The sequence below is a fragment of the Montipora capricornis genome, chromosome 14, assembly GCF_036669925.1.
Source record: "Montipora capricornis isolate CH-2021 chromosome 14, ASM3666992v2, whole genome shotgun sequence".
NCBI lineage: Eukaryota > Metazoa > Cnidaria > Anthozoa > Scleractinia > Acroporidae > Montipora > Montipora capricornis.
Genome location: NC_090896.1, coordinates 23,839,634 through 23,862,133, shown reverse-complemented (window position 1 = coordinate 23,862,133; position 22,500 = coordinate 23,839,634). Strand labels below are relative to the sequence as shown.

Here is a 22,500-nt window from a genome sequence, read left to right as displayed (position 1 = left end):
TACACAGATGACACACAGTCAGTTGTGTAAAAAAACTGCCCACTCGTTCGCTAGAAAAGTCCACTCGTTTGAACCAGGGAGGCAACCGTGTAATAAATATCACATACCACTCGTTTGCAGAAGCCTCCACTTGTTCAAACAACACACCGTAAAACCAAAAACGAATCATTCTTTCAAAGGACTCGAGATAATTAAGCATCATACGGTGTTTCTTGATAACAGTATGGGTTGAACTGATTGTTGCCTTACCTGTCACATGGTTTTTCTCTTTTTTTCTATGCAAATTCGCAAGGAATGTGGGAACTCATGTGTTAATAATGCAAATATAATATTTTGATCTTTGCGTTTTTCCCAAGTGATCTCTACAAGGTGATGAAAAAATTGTAATCTTTTTCGCAGAGAAAAATGAACGTTTTTCAACATTAAAGGCCCACCTTCAACCGACAAACTTTTCAACCGTTTGCTTTTGTTATGAAAATTCGAGTTCCTAATCGTAGCGATCTAACTGGATGAATTTCAGCTTTAGTGGGATTTTCATATAATTTATGAAAATTGTTCCAGGGCATGCAATGTCTGTTGGTTGAAGGTGGGCCTTTAAGCCGTTGGATAAGTTGTAATGTTAGCTGTTCTAAACTCGTGAAATTATGTGGGCATCCACATATTGGCGTTGAAAGGGAATTAAATTTAAATGTCATTGTTGTTCATGGCCGTGATGCCAAGATGCCCGTTTCATTTGTTACTCCTTGTGATGTCTCAGTTCCTTTTAGCACAGTTTTGCGCTTTTCATTTTTAAGGTCAGGTCTCGTTCAAACGACTATAATTTTTTAAGAGCCGTTTGCGTTAACCCGTGAAATCATAGCAACAGAAACAAAACATTGACCCACTTGTGCAAAATTTTTTTCGAGCAGTGTAAAATCTTCAACCGCTCGTGCGGGATTTCTGAGAACTTGTTTGGTTGTGCAGTGCCACTTGGTCACTTGACTTTTCAAGGCGCGAGCAACCTGTGAGAGAGCCGTGTGAAAAACCCATTTCCCGGAAAGTCATTTGTGTATGTTCCCGTGAGAGGTCACACATGCAAGTCATGTTAAGGCAGTTACTGCATTGCAATGGTGCATAGAGGATCTTCATCCATGGATGTTGTTGGACTGGCCCAAGACAAATTTCGATATCTACTGATCATCACTAGACAGGAGTTGGATAAACTGTGTGATGTACATGTACCCCTTACTGTGGGTGATCATTTGATTGCCCCCTTCAAGTAGCCAAGAATGTGGGCTGTTGGTTTGACGAGCAGCTCAGTATGGTTACACAAATCAAAATATGTAGTGCTTCTTATTTTTATTTACATAATATTAGGCGTATAAGGAAATGTTTATCAGTTGAATCTATGAAATTATTAGTACATGCATTGTTTATGAGTGGAATAGATTATTGTAACAGTTTGTTATATGTTATGTCAAAGTTACAACGTGTTCAAAATACTGCTGCCCGCCTTATTTGTAATACCTCACGCTTTGATCATACTTCACCAGTGCTTTTGCAACTACACTGGCTGCTTACAGGTGCACTTTAGAATAATTTTTAAGGTTTTAGTCATTATTTACTTGTATAAGGCAATCTATGGTATGGCACCAACATAATTAGCAGTCTTAGTACTCTTTAATCTAAATCTAACAACTTGTTTAGATCTACATGTAATAACAAGCTTTTACTAGAACATTCAATATATTTTGAGACGCTTTTAAGGGTTTTACCAGTATATAGTATTGGATTTACTTTTAATAAATTGCGTACATACATGTAGATAGATACACATTTGTTTAATTTACCAATATTATTATTTTTTTTTTTAACTAGTACATTTTCTACCATAAAATGTAAATTTTTGATTAGGTTTTTTAATATTTCTAATTGTGTATTGTATAGTAATAATTAACAATTATTCCATAAGCGCGCGTTGGATATGAGATGGTAAATAGCCAACGAGGCGCGTAGCGCCGAGTTGGCTATAACCAGTCTCATATCCAACAAGCGCGAATGGAATAATTGTTTTATTAAATTCCTTCAACTCCAAAAATTTGGAAGTACGAAATACGAGCGGAAAATGCGAGCAAATCCGAGCGAAATCGAAAAAAACTTGATGAGAACTGATCTGATGTTGTGTAATACCTTGTTGTCAGACAGACGCAGCCTCATCACAAAAACATTTCTTGCCTTTTCGCGTACTTCTAAACGTCGGAATTGATCCAAACTTTCCACAAAAAAAGTTTTTTTCTCCTTTTTGGCTTTATTCAAAGAGAAATTTGGCATTCCGACGAAAACATTTTTAGTTTAGCAACGCTTAACGCAATCATTTACCATTTAAGGTCAAACCAAGGTATATGAGCTGATAACCGAGATTGAGTGAACAAATCAGAGCACGCGAAATGCATTATCCGAGGTTGAGAATTTAATAATTACTATTATTATTTTAATTTGATTGTGACATACCGGTGATCATATTTTAATGTGTCTGACGCAATAGAAATGAATAAATTATTATTATTACCGGGTAATTACCGGTATTATTATCGACGGCTTGTCACTTATGGGTCATTTTACATTGATAGAGTGGCTCGGTAGCTCGCCAGTCTAGAAGAATGACTGTATGAGAATCGTGGGCTTGTCACGAGTCAAATTGAAGATAACGTGACCCTGCGGCCTAGTGCTCATTTCAATGATTAACCTTAAGTGTTTTTAGTATTGTCTCTGTGCCTAGAGTCTTCTGCCAGGGCTTGAAATTGTGACTCACTGGTCACCAATGCGACCAAAAATTGAGTGCTGGCGACTAGATTTTCAGAACTGGTCAATACAATATGGCCGCTGTGTGACAAGGGCGAATTCTAGAGGCTACTGAAACGGTATACGAGCCGTTCCTTTCATTTTATATCAATCAGACGAGCATTGTGGTTGTGTGGGGTTCTAGGCCGAGCAATTTTAGTATTGCGTTTACTTGCGATAAAGGTAAGTTGCTTGCCACGCAACCTGTAGGAGAATAAAGAACTACGTTTTGAATAAGTGAAAAGCAAGGATAAAGGACCCATGCTGTGGAAACCACGGACTGTGCTTTGCTCCATTTCAAATAACCTTACAGAACACCATCACCAAACTAAAGACAAAGCCAAAAACAACAATGGCTTTAGAGATCTTTCTTATGCTGTTTTTTTGTGCTATTTAATAATTATGGCTTTCCTTGCATGCAAATTTGGTGCCCAAAATTTATGATCTGGTGACCAAATTTTCCACCTGAGCAAAAAAGTTAATTTCAAGCCCTGTTTGCACATATCTTTGGTAGGTTTCAGGGGGTACATGTAATAGAAATGCCTAGATTTTATCCACTGGACACAGTAGAATATTTAATTAACCTGCAATGGCATCGAAGTCGATATAACACGAATGGCGTTTGCACGGATCTTTAAACAAAATATACCTTTATGGAGCTCAAGAATGGAACATCAATTCGATAAACAAGTCAGGCGGTGGAAAATAAACATCTGAAATCTTCAAAGCAAGGATTAATGGACTTCGACAGCAACAGCATCTTTTGATCGACCGTCAAACACTGAGCTGTACATTAAAAAGCTGTATGTTAATAATCAACAATTACATGTACTGTCCTAGATTACTTTAGGATCTTCAAATTTCTGATTACTATCAATGAACCAAAACAGCGAACTTAAATTGTGTGTTGCAGGAGAAACATCCACAGTTTCGTATCTGCTTTAAAACCTTATAAATTATTTTATATTAATTATTCTGGCGTTAGACAGAGTAAAATACTAAGTCTGGCCGGTTTAGGCCGGTTTGGGTGTTAAAGGGTTAACCTTACGGTATTTAGTTGAAATTGGAAATGTGACTAATTCTCAGGGCTGCAAATAATTTCCCGGCTGGCGCTGGTCAAATTGTCCAGTCAAACGTATTTCTGCTCGGACATACATGTATCCCACTTTTGGCCGGACAAGCATCCAGTACGTCTTATCGCTATAAAAGTGCCCCCTCCCCCCTTCACATGATGTTTAAATTTGAAACAAGTACATTTTCAAAGCATTTATTGTACATGAGCATCGATCTCAATGTGGGAAAAGTGGAATGCATACAGCAAAATCAGTATCACATTTGTGCTTACTACTATTGCTTGAGTTCTATGTCTTATATGAAGTTGATGAAATTGACTGAGGCTTGCAACCTAGTTGATTTTCATCTTAATAAAAGCTAAGTGATGTGCATTTACAAGTAACACAAGTAGAATCCACGTCCACTGATTTGACACAATTTGAGCTCGGAATTTTATGAATAAGGGTAAATCTTAAAATGTTTCACTGCTATATATCTTATTAAAAGGAACCGGGGAAATGTTACTAACAGGCAACTCTCTTTTTTCCATTTAGAATACTAGAACGACAGCCTAATTTTGCTACTTTCAAGTCCATACTCCATGGGGAAACATTCCCTAATCCTTGTGATGTATAACGTCGGTAAATCCAATTCTTATCTACATTACCATCACTAAAAAGCTTCTTGCACTTGGGAAACTTTTCGGAAAATTTGTTTAGTTTGCGGTAAAAATCTTTCATCAGTTCACATTTCCAAGTGAGACCCTAAGTTTTCCATTTGGAAAAATTTTGGAAAGTCGGCTAAAACATCAGAGGCGCTCTAGTGCTTGGGTGGGGTAGGCATATTTTGGAGAACTCAAGCTAAACAATAGGAATCATAACGCTAGAAAACTTTCAAACGATTTTGCGAAAAGTGGACGAACGAACAAGAGAAAGTGTTGATCAGCCTAAAAAGTAGCATAATCACTGCAATAGTTATAAATAAGGCTTCATCAGGACCCATGTTGCTTGAAATGACAACGAAATGTTCTCTCAGTCAAAACTCTACTAGTGCGACCCTACAACGTTGGCTAAACGTTTTAATTTCTGATTGTGGTTTCCTATTTATGTGGTTTTTTTGGTCAGCAAAGTTGAAAACTTTTCCCAAGTGCAACCCATGCCTTGGTAACCAAGCTTTTATTAGGGGCGTGCCAGAAGTGATGATAGATTTCTTCCCTTTGAGCCTTTTTAATCTATATTATAACATTGAGAGGTTTTGTTATCCTTCTCGCATCATGTTTACAAAACCAACACGGACTAATAATAAAGTAATTCACACCCGTGACCGGTGCACATATGTAATACCCGCTAATTTGCGGTGCAACGACAGCCAGAAATTTTATGACTACTACGAATCATTTATTTAAAGTTCTTGGTCTGGTAGTTAAGTATCTGTCTTTTACTCTCCTTTTTCACAAATGCCAATAATATTGAACCTTTAAATATTTAAAACTTGAAACTCTAATTTTTTTTTGTTACCAGGGTAAACGACCGGACAAAACCTATTTTTGGCCAGACATTGTCCGTTGACCGGCCGATATTTGCAGCCTTGATTCTTAACAGTCAAGAATTATTTGAAAGAAAGCTTGTTGTCTACTTTATGCTTCTTTATTCATGGAAAGGTTCTTTAGAAAAGGGTTTGATCCTGACTCCAGTAAGAAATTTATTTAGTTGCGTATGGTTTTTTGGTTTCTGACACAAAGTCTGTTACTTGTTTTATTTATTTGTACTCAACTCTTCACAGTCTTCAGGCAAAAAAACTATTGGAAATTTGACTAAATCTTGTTAATCAAGAATTATTTGAAAGAAAGCTTGTTGTCTATTTTTTGCTTCATTATTAGAAAAAAAGGTTTGATCCTGAACTCCAGTGAGAAATTTATTTTGTTGCGTATGGTTATTACGTAAGGTTTGACAGGGATTGGGTTTCTTATTTTCACGCTCGCAATGAAGTATGAAGGGTTTTTGCCTCTTATACAGTACATGTAGAAATTTTGTGGTTTGTTTCAATAAAATGTTTTGCTGGAAAAGGTTTTGTGAGATTTTGTAACATTTGAGCTTAAAAAATTTGCATATCATTATGTAAGGGGTGAATTTTGATATGTGAGAAGATTTCATAAAGATGACATGAATTTTTAGTCGAGTTCTTTCTGGCAAATGACTAATACAGTGTAATGTTCCGGAAACAGGTATTTTGAATAGATTTTTACTACCTGTATTGTTTTCTCATAAACACTGTGGTATTGTCACTTACCAAAGAATATTTGACTAACTCTTTCATTCCCTTTGAATGAAGTCTTTTAAAAATTGAAAGTAGTGTTCCTTTGGTTCATAAATATTTTGTCATTACCTTAGCTAATTTTGATGCCCAGAAATAGTTTTTCCAAGTTTCTACAGTGTAGATTTCAAAATTTTCTGGGAGAGCATGCACCAAGAGGATGGGGCCTTTGGTCCTGTTAAAATTGGATGCCCACTTCTCATATCCTGGCAAAATAGCTTGTTCATGACAACCAAGCTCTGTTGCAGCTATAAAAGCCATAAAAGCCTTGTGGTTTCTGGAAGTCTCCAACCCAAATATACATTGTGTCTTTTATATCTTATGTTTGACTGTGCTATTTAGTTAATACTTCTCCCTTTAAAATGTTTTTTGTACATGTAATATGTATATTTGGTTATTTATTAGTTAATGTAATTACTGTAATTGTACATGTATATGTAATTATTTATTTGACAAATTTGAAATACTCAAAATTAATAGATACGCTAGATAATTCTCTGTTTCCTGATTCTCAGTGAATACCCTGGGTCTGGTTGTTCTAAAGCAGTTTACTGCTGATCCCAGATTAAAAATTAACCAAAGAATCTATTTCCTTGCTCCCAAATGTCGTTCAAAGCGGACATTCGGGAAAATCTTACCTTAGAGGAAGTCAATCTTGAAAACATAAATCATCAAAAGAAATGTCCACCAAAAAGTTAAAAGAATGGAACCAAATTTTATGCTAATCCTGGATTAAGTTAATTGGCTTTCTAATTCTGGTTTCTAAGATAAAGGAAAAAGAAGGGGAAAAGGAAACAGAGAACCATCTTAATTAGTTGTGGTTAACTACAGTATAAATCATTCATTCAGTTGTATAACTACTGGTAATGGACAATTAAGTGATGTTGGTTTGACGTTGTTGACTTTTGGGGGGCAAGATTTATTCATCAGACCTGAACCCTATCACTGTTTGTCATCAGCGGCATGCATATATAAATTTAAGTTCTGGAAATTGGCAACTCTGCTGATATGCCCCTCCACTCTTTTATTATACAAGCCCCCTCACTCCCCAAAGGAAGGTCCTCTCTTCCCGGGCTAGAAATTAAATTCAGTCATTGTTTGCCAGCATTAGGCCACTTTCCTTGAATTCTTACATGTAGTTGCCCGGGACATAATGAAGTGGCCCTGGATTTCCACTCACTATGTTTACATGAAGGCAATTCTCACTGATTTTAACATGATGGCTTTAACATCAACACTCGAAAGTTAAACTGCTACTCCTCGGTTTTTTTGTTGGCAGCATCTCACAACATTATAGGTGTCTCCCCTACCAGCTTGTCATTAGCATTCCAAAACTATTAAAGCGATAGCACATGTAATGAAAATGACAGCAAAGTACTCTGGGTTAGGCTGAAGTAACATGGCAACAGAAATTTAAAAAAAAAAGGTGTCTGATGGATTGATCTGCTTGGATTTTGGTATTGTTAAATCCTTTTGGAATTTTCCACTTAAAAACTAAACGTGCGCAGAATTCAGTGAACTTAGAGTTGGGGAAAAGAAAAGAACAGGAGTTACGGTCAGGCAATGGCCTTATGATTTTATACTGTCCCGATTATTGTTGCTTTCTTCTGTTAAACTTTGTACTGTGTTGTGTTGTAGTCGCATATCAGGCGATTAAACCTCAATAATTATTTTCAGTTTGCCCTGGTACAATTTACATGGCTGATGGCGAGTGCCAATTGTTAGCCCTGCTCTCTTCTGCAAAAGCAACCTGCCTCTTTTAATAAATTCCATTACATCAGATTACGTACGTGTTAGAGTTCCAAGGACAATTGCAGGTTAAAGCACTGCGGCAGCCATAAATAAAAAGGAATGCATTTATAGTTTAGAAATATCTGATGCTCCTGAGCTGCAGTTTTTCCTTACATGTTATTATTTTTTTTCCTGTTCAAGTGATGACATCCCAAATATTGAGGAGATCTTCAAAGAAAAACTTGGCTCTCTAGAAGCTGGAAATACAGATTCTGACTTAGAGAGCCACCTGAAAGTTAAAGAATTTAGAGCAAAAGTATGGAATATTCACCATGAAGGCCAACCTTTGCCAAGTGCAAATACACAGCCGCTTGAAGATGAAGACATTATAATGTCACAGGTGAGCAGAGAGGAATTCAATATAACAGATATGTAGCCTGGTTTTCTGAGTTTTTTGACTCCTTACAGTTGTTGTATAGATCTAGAGTTACATGTATGCACTCATTTAAAATTAATAACAGTTCTTTTATTTGTACATTTTCATCCTACAGTATACATGGGATTGTACAATCTGACAATTCACATACATGTAAGAGATCATACATGAATCACAAGTCTGATGTTTTTAAAATGTGCTGAAGAAAGCACATTAAGGACAGTGCCTTCTACTGTAATTGCATGTTCTGCGCATCTCAAGATACTTGGATTTCCTATCAGCAGTGATTATTAATACAGCCCTGGATATTTTTTGCGGTTCAAAACTACCGGTATGCGGAGAAAGCAGAACTTACCGGTAGCAAGTGCTCTTGGTATCCAAAAAGAAAATTGGGGGCAACCATGCATTTTTCAGAGATAATTACATTGTAATCTTCAATTTGGAAAAGAACGCCATACATTGCTTTGTATTTTAAAGCAATTAACAAATATTGTTGATTAATTACATTGTGTATCTTCGAAAAATGTGTGGTTAACCCCAATTTTCTTTTTGGATTTCAATAACACAAGTTTGTTAAGATCTGCTTTTCCTGCATATCCAGTAAACTGGGCAAATGCCTTTGAATTAGTAGGCACCGTCCTTAAAAAGACTTTTAGTTCGTGCACTTTCCCATAATGCATTGGAATATGTATCTTTCCTAATTCTACAGGGCTCGACATTGCGACTCACTGGTCGCCAATGCGACCAAAAATCAAGCGTTGGCGACTAGATTTTTAGAGCTAGTCGCCAGTGGGCGACTAACCTTCACCTTTTTCCTTCATCCTTTGAACCTCAAAGGCAAATCAACCGTAGTTTTGGATAAAATGCACGATTTATGCGCCCAGAAATAACAAAAAAAAACCCACGACTCTTCTGGCTCTTCGATCTCCATGTTTCATAATCGAGCGCCATGTTTGATTAAGCAGCTGGTATTGCGGGCGCACTAAACAACACGTGCAATCATTGAAGCGTGAAGTTCACAACGAAGCCTTGGCTTTTTAGCGCTGAAAATATGGAAAACTGGTGATTGTTTATGTTCAGGTTCGTCTATTTATGTAAGCTATAGACTCGATGTTACATGGAAACTTAACAAAAGCGGAGGAAGCACAGGAAACGTGACTAAAGCTGCTTTCACATTGATTATTTACCTCGTAATGCATAATGATATGTTTTACGAGCCCTGGCTTCCTTTTAAGTTTTAGTATCTCAGTCTTAGAAGCTTACGTGTACCTAAACTTAGGACTATGAAGAAGATTGCATGTGTAAATGATCATCAGAAAAATGAAGAAAAAAATATCAGTGAAAAAAAATGGCGACTAAAAGTTAAGATCTGGCGACCAAAATTTTTGGATCAGTCGCCAATTGGCGCCTTACTAAAAATGTTAATTTCGAGCCCTGTTCTACCAAAAATTAAGAAGTAGGGCAAGATTTTTCTATTTTAGTCAATCAAACAGTGATTTGATTGCATTGAGAAAATCATCTATTGTACGCAAAGAATCTTGAAGTGCTGTCTGTTAATACCAGCAAACCCTTATTATAAGTCATCAAGGAGACATTAAATTCAGATCTGGCCACTCCTGAAAGACCTTGAATTAGTGAACCATAAATGAACAAAATTGAAACTGTCCCTGTCTGGAAGGGGTTTGCAATAGAAGAAACTTTAGTGTAAGTTCGCAAATTTGTTACCATTGTTAACTTACCGGTAATATTTCCAAATAAACATTTGTAAATTTGTTCTTCATGAAAAGCTAATTTAAATACGAGGGGATTATGTATTAATATGCAAGGGGGATATGTCACTTATCCCTCATGCATATTAACACATAATCCCCTCACATTTAAATTAGCTGTTCATTAGCCCTGCTCTTCCCTTCAAACAATCAAAGCCGCACACAGCTTTTCAGACAGTTGATTTGGGGGTTATAAAATATATTCGCCCCGAAAAGAACAAAGGAATATGCAAGCTTATGTAAAAATAAGTAAAGTTAGATACCTTGTTAATTCTGACATTCTTGTTATGCTCTATTACTCATTAATTTACCCTTTTTTGATCTATGGAGTCCAAATTTGGGGACTTACCTATCCATCTTTTAAAACCACTTCAGGTGATTCAAAAAAGACTTGTGAGAGTTATAACACCCACAAGCGCACACTGAAACTCTTTTTAAAAAGCTTACTACATGTATGTTTATATTAAAATTAACTGATGTACATAATTGAAATTCAAATTCTTAGTTTTGACTTGAAGCACGATACACATGTACATTAGTGGTTGCTCAAATATATTTTCCAATATCTTTGCAAGCTAATGACGGATTTCGTTCAAATTTTCTACCTTACTTGAACAGGGATTGTTGTTAAGTGATATGTTAAAAAATTATCATTTGGAAGAACATAAGAACAAAAAAATCTTCAAAATGCAAGAAAATAGTTACAAAATCAGCGTGTAACGCGTAACAACTAATTTGCATGAAATAGTTAAAAAAGTAAAATTTCACCCTCAATGCAATCTATTTAAGAAAATTCAACAGAGCAGAAATATTAAATAGGAAAAAATGACACTATACGCAAAATTACAGTTCTCCACATTTATTTTACAAATAAAGAGAATTATAATTCTAAGGACGGTTGCCCTTTAGTGCTTGTGTAACGCTCAAGGTCCGACAGCGCTCCATGCCTTACAAATACCAGGCTAGCGACTTCCAAACGCACCTACAAAAGAAGAGAATTTGTTTGAGTAAAGTTCATAACATTGTTCACCATCGAGTACGAAAGGTTTTCAAAGATCTCAAACGGCGATGAAGAAATAAAGAATTTTCGTGTTCGGAAACAAATCTGTTGCGTACTTTCAATTAGTAAAATTGAATATTACTTACCAACAAGAAAACCTGTATCTCAGCCTCTAGTTACCAACCGTCGCCGATACACAGCTGCAGCACAGTTCACTTACTGGTCTTCAAATCCTGCTAAATTTTATAGTCTTCAGTAGGCTTAAAACGAAGAAATTCTACCAACAGTGAATCGGAAACATATTTCCAGTTGAACTCCACGTGTGTTCAGCGTAACGATCAAATTACAACCACGCTCGTAGCAGAAAACGTGCCAAATCAAACTAGAATTGAAGACACTTTCCAGCCGAAATCCACAACAAACATCGAAGGAGTCCTGTGTAACCTCTCCTTAGTATCTTGGGGGGTGTTTATATAACAAATCAGGGGGAAAAGCGGGAAAATATTAGAGGTAAGTGACGATTGCGTTACACAATAGCGTACGAGGACTTTAGAGATGAATACTGAGAAGAAAAGCATTTCAAATGCTGAAAAGGTGGAGGGAATAAAAGATCTTCAGGGCTTAAAGGCCTCTCTTTTGTTAGAGAGAACATCACTGACATGAAAAAACTAGACAAAAATAAAACAGCTTTTGGGCTTGCTGGCACTTTGTGACACCTTTGTGGGGAATTACAGAAAAAAAGAAATAATATTTATTAAGTGCCTTTGACTGTAAATGAATAAATAATTGCCTCTTTTTAGTATACATGATTTAGAAGTAATTGTGTTAGTTAAGTTTGTTGTATTTTAGCGATAATAGTCATGCTAAGCAAACCAAATAGTCAGATGCCACGCCCAAAAAGGATTCTGGGTAATTTCTAAAACAAGCTGTAGACAAGAATTATACCCTGAAAATTTTCCAAATATGTTTCTTTGATGTTAATTACTTAATATCTGGCAAGTAATGATGATTTGGGGATATTTTACACATTTTCATGAAAGTGCTCTATGTTACACTGATGTACATGTGTATCGTGCTACAAGTCTTTTGTTTATTCCTGGTTTCACTCATTACTTCCACCAATCTTTAATGATTATTTTCAAAGCACCTCTTCTATACACTCATATTCAACTCTACAGTCAACTAATCATAACTTATTTCTTAAACATACTAACACTAGTCAATATGGTCTAAGGTCGCTTTGAAGTAGCTGTTCACAGTTGTGGAATTCCTTAGACAAATCTTCAAAGAATCTTTCTTCCCTCTGGGCTTTCAAAAATCATATCAAATCTCTTAAACTTAATAGTTATAACAACTACATGTAGACAATCTCAACTCTATTTCAATTGTCAAACATGGTTTAAATCTTACTTAATAATCTATTTTATTAGTTTCGTAATGTAGGAAGCTTTCTTTCTTTATTCTTGTTTATCATTACTAGGTTAATTAGTTTTAAATGTATTGTAAACAGCCATTATATTTTAGTCCTGGGCTCCCCACTCGATTAAATTGACATCTACTTGGGTAGTCCAGACTTCTGGCAATTTCCTTTTCTTTTAATGTGTTTCAGTGATAAATTAAATATTTCATTTTAATTACTGTAACCTTGTACATGTATATGTAAATAGGCCAAGAAATAAAATAAAGTTGCTTGTTTGTTGGTTTGAGCTGAGCCAAGAGATGGCATCACACCTTCACTGTTTTCTAAGAGATTTGCACTGGTTGCCAGTTAACAGTGAAGGGATCGATGGTATTAATGTCAGGTCATAAGGCATCTGCTGACCTTCTTGCAGCTCCTCTATCCAATATCTGTAATCTCTCCTTTTCCACTGGCAGTGTCCCTGACAATTTAAAACTTAGCAAAATTCTCTAATAATTACAAGAGTGGCAACAAAACAAACTTCACCAATTAGAGACTTATCTCAATCTAAAATTCTTGCAAATGTTATGTATCATTGTCTTATGAGCTACTTTAAATTAAATCTGACATTCTGAATAATCACCAATATGGTTTCAGAGGTAAACAATGAGCTTACAAACCAGATATATGAAGCTTTTGAAAGAAATAGTATGACTATCGGTGTCTTTATAGATCTCAAGAAGGCATTTCATAGGGTTAGCCCTTCCATCCCATTAGACAAATTGAATTTTTATGGTATACAAGGTACACCATATTTCTCTGTCTTGGTTCCAAGATTATCTGAATTCTAGATGTCAATTTGTTAAAATAGCCAACTGTAGATCTTTCCTCCAAACTATTAATGTTGAGTCTCTCGGGGCTCTCTACTGAGGCCACTCCTTTTTCTCATATAGTATTACATTAATGATATCTTTGCATCCTCTGTACCCTATTTTCCTTCATCCTCTTTGCTGATGACACCACCCTCTTTCTTCAGCATAATCATATATCTGAACTATTTAGCATTGTTAATTCTGAACTTTCTTTTGGTGCTATATAGTTCAAGGCTAATAAGTTAACTTTACATCCTGATAAAACTAAATTCGTTATATTTCATCCGTCTAGAAAGATGATCAATTCTAATGAACTCACCATCTGTATTGATATTAGGTAGTACCATACAAAGAGTTGAACATACAGTACTACGTTTCTTGGGGTCATCATCCATCAAAATCTCTTATGTAAACCTCACATAAAGGCAGTTTTGTCTAAAATTGCTAAATCTATTGGGATCATCATAAAATTGCTACAATTTCTTCTATCCAGTACTCTATGCACCTTGTATAATTCTCTAATACTTCCCTATCTCCAATACTGCTCGATTATCTGGGCCTCCACTTACATCTCCAACCTTGAAAAAAAAGTTCTTAGAATCATTACTTATTCACCCCCACATACTCACAGTCACTCTCTTAAATAGTTCAGGTTACGTATTATTTTTCACATTTACAAGTATCAGGTCGCTTGCTTCATATTTCTGCATATGCTAAAGGTTTTCCCTATCCCACTTTCTTCTCTCTTCACTATTCTACTCGTCAAAGAGATAACTTGCATCTTTCATTCCTTGAAATATTCTTACTCCATCCGTGTTCAAGGTCCTCAAATTTGGAAAGGTATTCCTCTTTCATTACGTACTTCCCTCACTCTTTCTAATTATAAAAGTGAACTCAAAGATTACAATCTGTCACTTTAGTTTCTCTTCCCTCATTCAATTATCTTTTATACAAGTATTATGCTTACTTATATCACAACTTTCCTTCCTTTCTTATTATTTTGTCTCTTTCTTGCTAAGTACAGTATGTCCACAAAAGTACTATTGTTAACTAATAATATTTTCTTTATCATGTTATTGTTATTATTATTATTATTATTATTATTATTATTATTATTATTATTAATTAGCAGGCACCTGTTGTAATTTCTGTACTCTGACCTATGCCGCATAAGCCTCTGGCTTTGGTTTCTCCTTGATATACTGCGCTTGTTTTTTCAAGGAAATTAAACATTAAACATTTTGTTAAAATACACTGAATTTTTTATTCTACTTATCACATACGAAGCATTACATGATATGTTATCAACCTCTTGACGAAATATATCCCAACTCGTAGCTTACGATCATCGAAGAGCATTCTTTTAGAGGTACCTGAAATAAGAACTCCATTTCAGAACACGCTAACAACACCGGACACAACCCGCTTCAGAACGAAGTAAAGTTTATTGATCGTGATCCTCATTGGTTCTCATGCGGGGTCAAAGAGGCGATTCGCATAAGACTTCACCCTAACAACATCAACAGGGATAGTGGAATATAAATTCCAGAAGCATGGATGCCCACGATCAAGAAACACAACAACAGCAGAACCGTACGACAGCGGACTGCCGAAGGAACAACACACCGAAAAACGAGGATCAAAATACACCAATCACAGCTGGGGAGCATCCTTTCAAACATTTAAAGACATCCTTGTTTTTTATATATAAATTTTTACATTGCTAATAATTTACCCTAGTAATACATTTCGTTTTCCCTATTATTTATATTTTTTTAAAATTCCCGGTGTCTTCCTTTGATATCGTTGACCAAATTTGTTCGAGCACTCATACCTATGAAGGCAGACGCTCATGCTCGTTTTATATTGTTAAACGTAAATAGATTAGACGCATTGTGTAGGTTTTTAAACTTGTTGTAAAGAGCAATGAGACATTCGTTTACAATGCACTTTTAACATTTTACTATTATTATTATTATTATTATTATTATCATCACCCATGTTTCTATGGAAAGAAAAGGAAACGAAACGAAAGGAAGTGCCCAGTCGTTGTAGCGCCGGAGCTCTAATAGGCCTTACCCCTTATGATGTAAAGCATCAAAATTCTTTTGTTCAGTGCCTACTAAAAAACCGCAATGCAATGTTTCAGGATTCACTCAACACTAACAGAAGTGTGATGTGTTCTGTCATAAGGGGTATGGTCTATTGGGGACACTGTAAACTGAAATTAACAATGAACGCTAATCAAGTCAAATGTTGGTTTTTGAGGAGAGGGGTTCACCGGAGTACCCGGAGAAAACCGCTCGGTGCAGAGTAGAGAACCAACAAACTCAACCCACATATGATGCCGAGTCTTGGAATCGAACGCAGGCCACATTGGTGGGAGGCGAGTGCTCTCACCCCTGCGCCATCCCTGCACCCCTAAAGATATCCCATGTGCTGTACTTCTCATTTGTGCAGATCCTCTCTTTACTTATCAGCGAGGCATGCCATGCAATCTGTCACTAGGAGAGCAAAGTGAAAAACATGTTAAATGCAAAGATGGTTTAGAAAATGAGTTACAGTGAAAATTAGGTTTAATTAATTATTTTGTAACGATCTGTGTTTTTTAGGTGCCTGAGGTTCAAACCAAATGCCCCATAACATTAAAGGAGATGGTGAAGCCAATGAAGAGTAAAGTTTGCGGTCATAGCTATGAGCACGATGCCATTATGCACCACATTGACAGTCGAGCTCGCAGTCGAGCAAAGTGTCCTGTCTGTGGGCAGCAGATCACCAAAAATGACTTGGAACACAATACAGTGTTGGAACATGATATTAAAAGGAAACAGAGAAGAAAGTGAGAATCTTATAATTTATAAAACTTATAACTTTTATAAACATTACTGTATAGCAATTGCTGTTTAGAAATTAGTTATTTAGTTTTGACGTCATGAAGCAGTGTTTTAAATAGCAGCCCTAAAGTTACTTTTGCAAGCATATGTTACATGTAGTTTTTCGCCAAAAAATTAAAGACGGGATTAGTTGCCATCTCTTCAAAATCTCCCACATATTGCCTGAGATTGGCCCTCCTATTTTATTTGAGAGCCTATCTCACGCATTTCTTTGGGCCGAGGTGATTCCAGTGTGAACAGGAGATCTGTGATTTGAAGATAAATTGCTCTCCGATACCTTAGAACTATCCAACGTGGACACAGTTTTCAAAATCCAGATTAAACTAACTCTGGGTTAGACTAGTCGAAAATTTAATTGAAGTTTATTTTACCGATCAAGGAGTATATTTTCCGCACGATTTTTGCTCTTCACTTTTGGCTTCGACTTAACCTTTTCTTTACTATCCACATGTACATCAAATTACACTATTGAAGCATTTTCAATGGGCAAAATTGAATGTTCGATTGATATTTAAGTGCAGGTTAGACTTAATCAGGTTTCAAGTAGACCTGACTTACACTGCTGTCACTTCCACTTCGGTAGATAATTGTCAGTATTATTAATCACGGTCGTTTTCGTGGTACAGACTAGTTCATGATCTCACTGCTTTTGGGTTAATCTTCTATTTCTGACACAAAAAGCTTGCAAATAATAATTGGCCACTTCAGAAAATACCATAATACTCTTTGTTTTCCCCCCAAGATTTTCCATGAGCATTGTTTTTGTTTTCTCTTGGGACCATTCGAAGGGGGTCTTTACATGAGACGGGACCCCCTTTCGCGGATTTGGACCCCCCTGAAAATAAGCATTTTTTTTATTAGTATATGTAATTTCTCATGGGCTCGAGGGCGATTAAGTATTAATTTCACGCGTATTCGCGACTCGGGCAATTTTGTCAAAACTTTGAAAACACAAGTGAAATCAATCCTTAACTGCACGAGGGCACATTGCGATTACGTGTTTATCATGCACACGAAGGGCAAAATTATTGTGGGAAGCCGGTTCAGTGCATATTGTGTTTTGAGTTGCAAAAAAGGCAAAATGAAAATATTAGGTAGTTTTTTTCTTTTCAAATGATCTTTATTACTCAGTGTAAAAAAAGAACCTACAACACATTTTGAAAACCAATCTTTCTCAACAATAACTTACAATACTTTTCTATGCTTTAACTAATTTAAAGCGAGTTTTTAACAAGCTATATTTACAACTTGGTTGTATAATTTGATCTCAGTTGAACAGTTACAAACGGAATGATTACTATACTCACTCTTGCGAGGGACACTTTAAGAACTTTTTGTGTAAGCGAAGTTTATTGGTCAAAATTAAACTGTTCATTCTTTTGTGTTATAGCAATTGTTCTATTTATGTAACCGCAGAATTCTTTCCCATCTCTTTCTCACCTCAAAGTAAATCTGTTGGAGTAAACATCGAGAACTGTTCTTTTGAAAGCAAAAGAACTTTGAAAGAACAAATCTTTCAGAGACAGAGTTAAACTTTTCATCGACTTTACGAAATGCCGCAGCGCGTGCTTTAAACAACTTTTGCTGAAACTTAAGTCTAAGTTCGCTTTTTCTCCTTGTTGAAAATTAATACGAGAACTCATGACTTCACAAGTTTTGTTATAAAAAAGGAAAAATATTCTGAATCCTTGTAATAGGGTAAACGTCTAAGAACGAGTCTTCCAACCAAGATGTGTCTCTTCAAAAAGTGGCACCTCTGCCCATTCAAACTATAAAATGGAAGAAAAAGCAATGCTTTACGAAAAAGCCTCAACACGTGCTTTCAACAACTTTAACTGAAGTTTAAGTCTGACTTTGCTTTTTTTTTTCCTTATTAAAAAGATAATACGACAATTCTATGAATTCCAAGTGCGTTATTTAAGCTTCTGTAAGAAAGGAGTTAATTAAGTAATTAAAATTCGCATCTGGAGCCCGTTTCTCCAAAGTCCCGAAAAGCCATTTGTGAAACTGCCGAACGCTTGTTTTGGAAAGCCGACCTTTTAACATGTTTTCAAGCCAACTAAAAGAAACATGTCTGTGAAGTTTGATGACTTAAATCCTCTCCATTCTTGAGATACAACGGGAATTGTGACACCCGAAAATGGCCCGTAAAGTTTCGGGACTTTCGAGAAACGGGCCCCTGCATACTGTTATGCGAAATGCCGCCGCGAATGCTTTTAAGCAACAAATTAACTGATCTGAGTTCTTTTCCTCAAGTTTTCCCGATCCAAAATCCAACTCGGTATAGATAAACAGTTAAATATGGGGTGGGTCCAAATCCGCTGTGATACCAGCATGAGTTCGTATCCGGGCTCCATACATTTCTTTTTATGGTATTAAGTACATTGTAAATATCTCATGTTATATTTTCCTCGAAAATTATGTTACCATGGCAACGATGTTAGGCATTTCTTTGAGCCCTAAAATCAACATATGTGGTCTTTTTTGAAGAAACGGGACGGTAAAATTTCCCCATTCAGCGCTACCAGATAATGTTAGAAATACTCTCTACAATACTTAAAATTCAACAAAATCTGTAGGTCAGTTTTTCAGAAATATAAGTTTTTTTGAAATTTGTCTCTAATTTTTTTTTTCACCAACAGAATTTTTTTAAATTTGAAAGACAAACGGTTTAAATGAATCTAAGCTAACATGCGAAAAATGAAAAAAAATTCACCGTCTGGAAGCAGAGAGTTGGAAAATCAGAAAAAATTAGGGGGTTACACATCGGGGGTTACAAGATCAGCAGTTACGCATGCGTCACCCCGCTCATTCGAGTCCGCGCGCGAGTAGAGCTACAGGCCAACACAAACGGATTTAAGTGACTATTAAACCGTTTGTGTAGAATTTTCGTAGGTTCCGTGAATAGGAGATGTCTATTTATATTCCATGTATATAGGAATTAGGAGAAAGGCGAGCGAAATTAGAGGTATTTGTTTATTTCTGGTGACCCATTTGAATCGCGAGATGACGCAAACAGCTTACGAGTTGCGTGTGTGGCTTACGCGCGCGCGCTCAGCTGAGAACCCTTTCGAGCCTCTTAAATGACAGCACAATCTCGTTCCTAGGGCCTGCGTTACCCTTATCCAGCGAACGGGAAACGCACGTTAGTATCCTTGGTGCTGACCAAAAGGATCGCAGCCTCTGGCAACAAGATTGATGACAACAAATCTCAAACCGGGTCAAGAAATTTCAAGCCTGTATACTTTTGGGTCAGCCATACATTTATTAGACAAAACATATCATTTCATCCCGAAACCAGGCACCAAGCATCTCGTCTTGCTTTCATGTAAACGGGGTGACAAGAATTTTGTACCGGCACAAGTTCACTCCGGTCTGAGTTCGTCCCTGTCTCATGTAAATACCCCATAAGTCCAAGCGCGAATGGAATAATTGTTTTATTAAATTCCTTAAACCCCAAAAATTTGGAAGTACGAAATACGAGTGAAAAAAGCGAGAAAACTTGATGAGAACTGATAAGATGTTGTGTAATACCTTGTGGTCAGACAGACGCAGCCTCTTGCGGCTTACAGCCTCATCGGCTAAGTATCAAGCGATATTCCCCGCGATTTCGCTGGATAATTTTTAAATGTATGTTATTCACCGGCCGGGAGGTCCGTATAGGGAAAAACTCGAGTAGGGCCCAAGGCGGCAGGTCGCATAGTATTTATTAGTTTGTAAAGCAACACTGTTTACTTTTAAAAACATTTAGCAGGCTTCAAAAAATCTTTTCTTGGTCCTAACGCCGGCTTATCACACACCAAAGATCCACACAATCTGTTTGTGTAACCGTTTGTAATTTTGTATTAAATGTATTGGATTCACCGTTTTGCTTCTTCTGTATTGATGTGGATGGACCAATGCTAAATAAACGTTGTATTACCTTACGTGCGGCCCGGAGCTAGCCCTCGAAAATAATCAATTTTCTTCGAGGGCTAGCTCTGGACCGTTTTCATGGAATTTCAATCGAGGAGTACGAGAAGAGGCGTGAATCTTTCGGCCATTTTCCTGCGAAGTTTGAAAACTGAGCGATGCGATTTTCTGGGGAAACATCGCCCAGCGCTGGAACCGTTTAATAAATTTCCTTCCACCCTTGTCCGTCTATTAAGAGGCACCGTAAGCAGCGAACTCGAAATGTTCAAAATTGCCGCTCAAAATACCACTTCTGAGGAAAAAGAACGACAGTACACTGCAGGTGAGGTAACACAACGTTTATTTAGCATTGGTTCGTCCACATGTTCATCGATATATCGCTACAGAAGAAGCAAACGGTGAGTCCAATACATTTATTATAAAATTAGAAACGGTTACACAAACAGATTGTGTGTGAACCCTATGATCACACAAGCTTCCGCTTGGGTTGGCGGGTGATCTGCTTTAACATGGAGTCTTTGATTCTTTTGCATTTCATCCCTTGGCCTCTGTTTTTGTGCATGCCATAAATTGTAATTAATAAATAAATGAATAAATAAATAAAAAATAAAGAAAAACTCCACCCGCTCCCAGAGCTAATCACTTTGCAGGATTAGCAGAATTCTTCCCGCTCGCGCGTTGAGGAAAAAAAGAAGGCCGGTTACTCCATATCATTAAAAGCAGTAGTGCCTGTTGTGTCGTTCTTCAAAATCTTCCGTGAATTCTCTGTTTTCTTGGGTTGTTTCTAATAAGCATGCTACTTCGTGTGTTCATTTGCGTTGGAATATTTAACAGTTATTCCATGACCGCGCGTTGGATACTGAGATGGTGGGAGTTTAAAATCTGCGACGCGACGGTAACGAAAACGTCATTTAAAATTGAAAGTTCAGGTTTATTAATCTTTTTCGTCCTTATGTTGGCTTGTCGAACTTCTAAAAACTAGTGTAACTCTCCAGGAACTGAATTAGGAGGTGCGGTATTGAATCTACGACAGAAAATTCAAATTCGCTGCCTTTTGTTCACGTTTTCCTTAAAACTTGAGAATTGGTCATTTCACGTCGTAGATTTGCCAAAAACGTGAAAGAAATGTACGAAAATGAAAAATGCACGTCCACAGCGTGCAACGCTATTGTTTTTGCTCATTAAATATGCAAAATTTGTGACCTTTTCGTTGCCGTCGCGTCGTAGATCTTAAACTCCCTACAAATAGCCAACTCGGCGCAGCGCGCCTCGTTGGCTATAACCAATCTTATTAAATTGTCAACATCGGATAATGCATTTCGCGTGCTCTGGTTGTTTCACTCAATCTCGGTTATCAGCTCGTGTACCTTAGTTTGACCTTATATGGTAAATGATTGCGCTAAATGTTGCTAAACTAAATTTTTTTTCGGCGGAAAGCGAAAATTCTCTCTGCATAAAGCCAAAAAAGAAAAATGTTTTTTTGTGGAAAGTTTGGATCAATTCCGACGTTTAGAAGTACGGGAAAAGTCAACTGAGAAATGTTTTTGTGGCGAGCCTACGTCTCTCTGACCTGAACAGGTATTAAGCCGTGGCCAAACTATCGAACAAAGTTGGATTCAACTCTCCAACTTTGCTCGATCCAACATTGTTCGACCGTTTGGCCACCCATGTTGGATGATGTTCGTCCAACATTTTTTGTTCGATGAAGTGTTGGATGGAGTTTGCTTTTGATCAAACATTGGCCGTTTTTATACTAGAGACGCATAATCCGTCCAGACGAATCATGCGTCTCTTATGTTATCCGTCTGGTGTAAAGACGGGAGGAACTATATGAGATGCATAATTCGTCTTGGACGAACTTGGGCAAAGATTTGTTCTGCGTCTGTTAAATTCGTCTAGTATAAAGACGGGCACTAGACGCATAATGCGTCTGAACGAACTTTCCAGTTTAGTGCGTCTTCGAAGACGCACTAAAATAGATTCTTCGTCCAGACGCATAATGCGTCTTGTGGCCGTCTTTATACTAGATGAATTTAACAGACGCAGAAAAATTGTTTGCCCAAGTTCGTCCCAGACGAATTATGCGTCTCTAGTATAAAAACGGCCATTGCGACCAACAATTCTGCTCGAGGCAACAATGTTGCAGTGTTTTGCCGCTCTTCCAAAAAAGTTGTGTCCTGAATCGAGTCACGTTCGCGCTGCTAGCCAATTACGAATCGCTATTTTATTTTCAAGCCAAGGCTTCTAGCATTATTTGCAACAAAGATGGCGGACAAGGATCAACAGCCAGAAACCTTGATC

The 22,500-nt window shown here is 36.9% G+C and overlaps 1 protein-coding gene and 1 long non-coding RNA gene across 2 annotated transcripts in view; one reads left to right on the top strand and one right to left on the bottom strand.

The window, feature by feature from the left end:
• LOC138032491 (E3 SUMO-protein ligase NSE2-like) overlaps window positions 1-17,676 on the top strand; it is a 19,069-nt gene extending 1,393 nt beyond the window's left edge. Inside the window, exons 2-3 of the mRNA XM_068880193.1 lie at window positions 8,119-8,317; window positions 16,006-17,676. Of these exons, the coding sequence (XP_068736294.1) occupies window positions 8,119-8,317; window positions 16,006-16,236 (430 nt within the window). The 3' untranslated portion in view covers window positions 16,237-17,676. The remainder of the gene's footprint in view (window positions 1-8,118; window positions 8,318-16,005) is intronic.
• On the bottom strand, window positions 10,966-11,563 carry LOC138032492 (uncharacterized). The gene is made up of 2 exons (XR_011128380.1): window positions 11,269-11,563; window positions 10,966-11,104 (listed from the first exon to the last, which is right to left on the bottom strand). It is a non-coding gene; the product is annotated as an uncharacterized lncRNA (long non-coding RNA).
• Window positions 17,677-22,500: the final 4,824 nt, after the last annotated feature.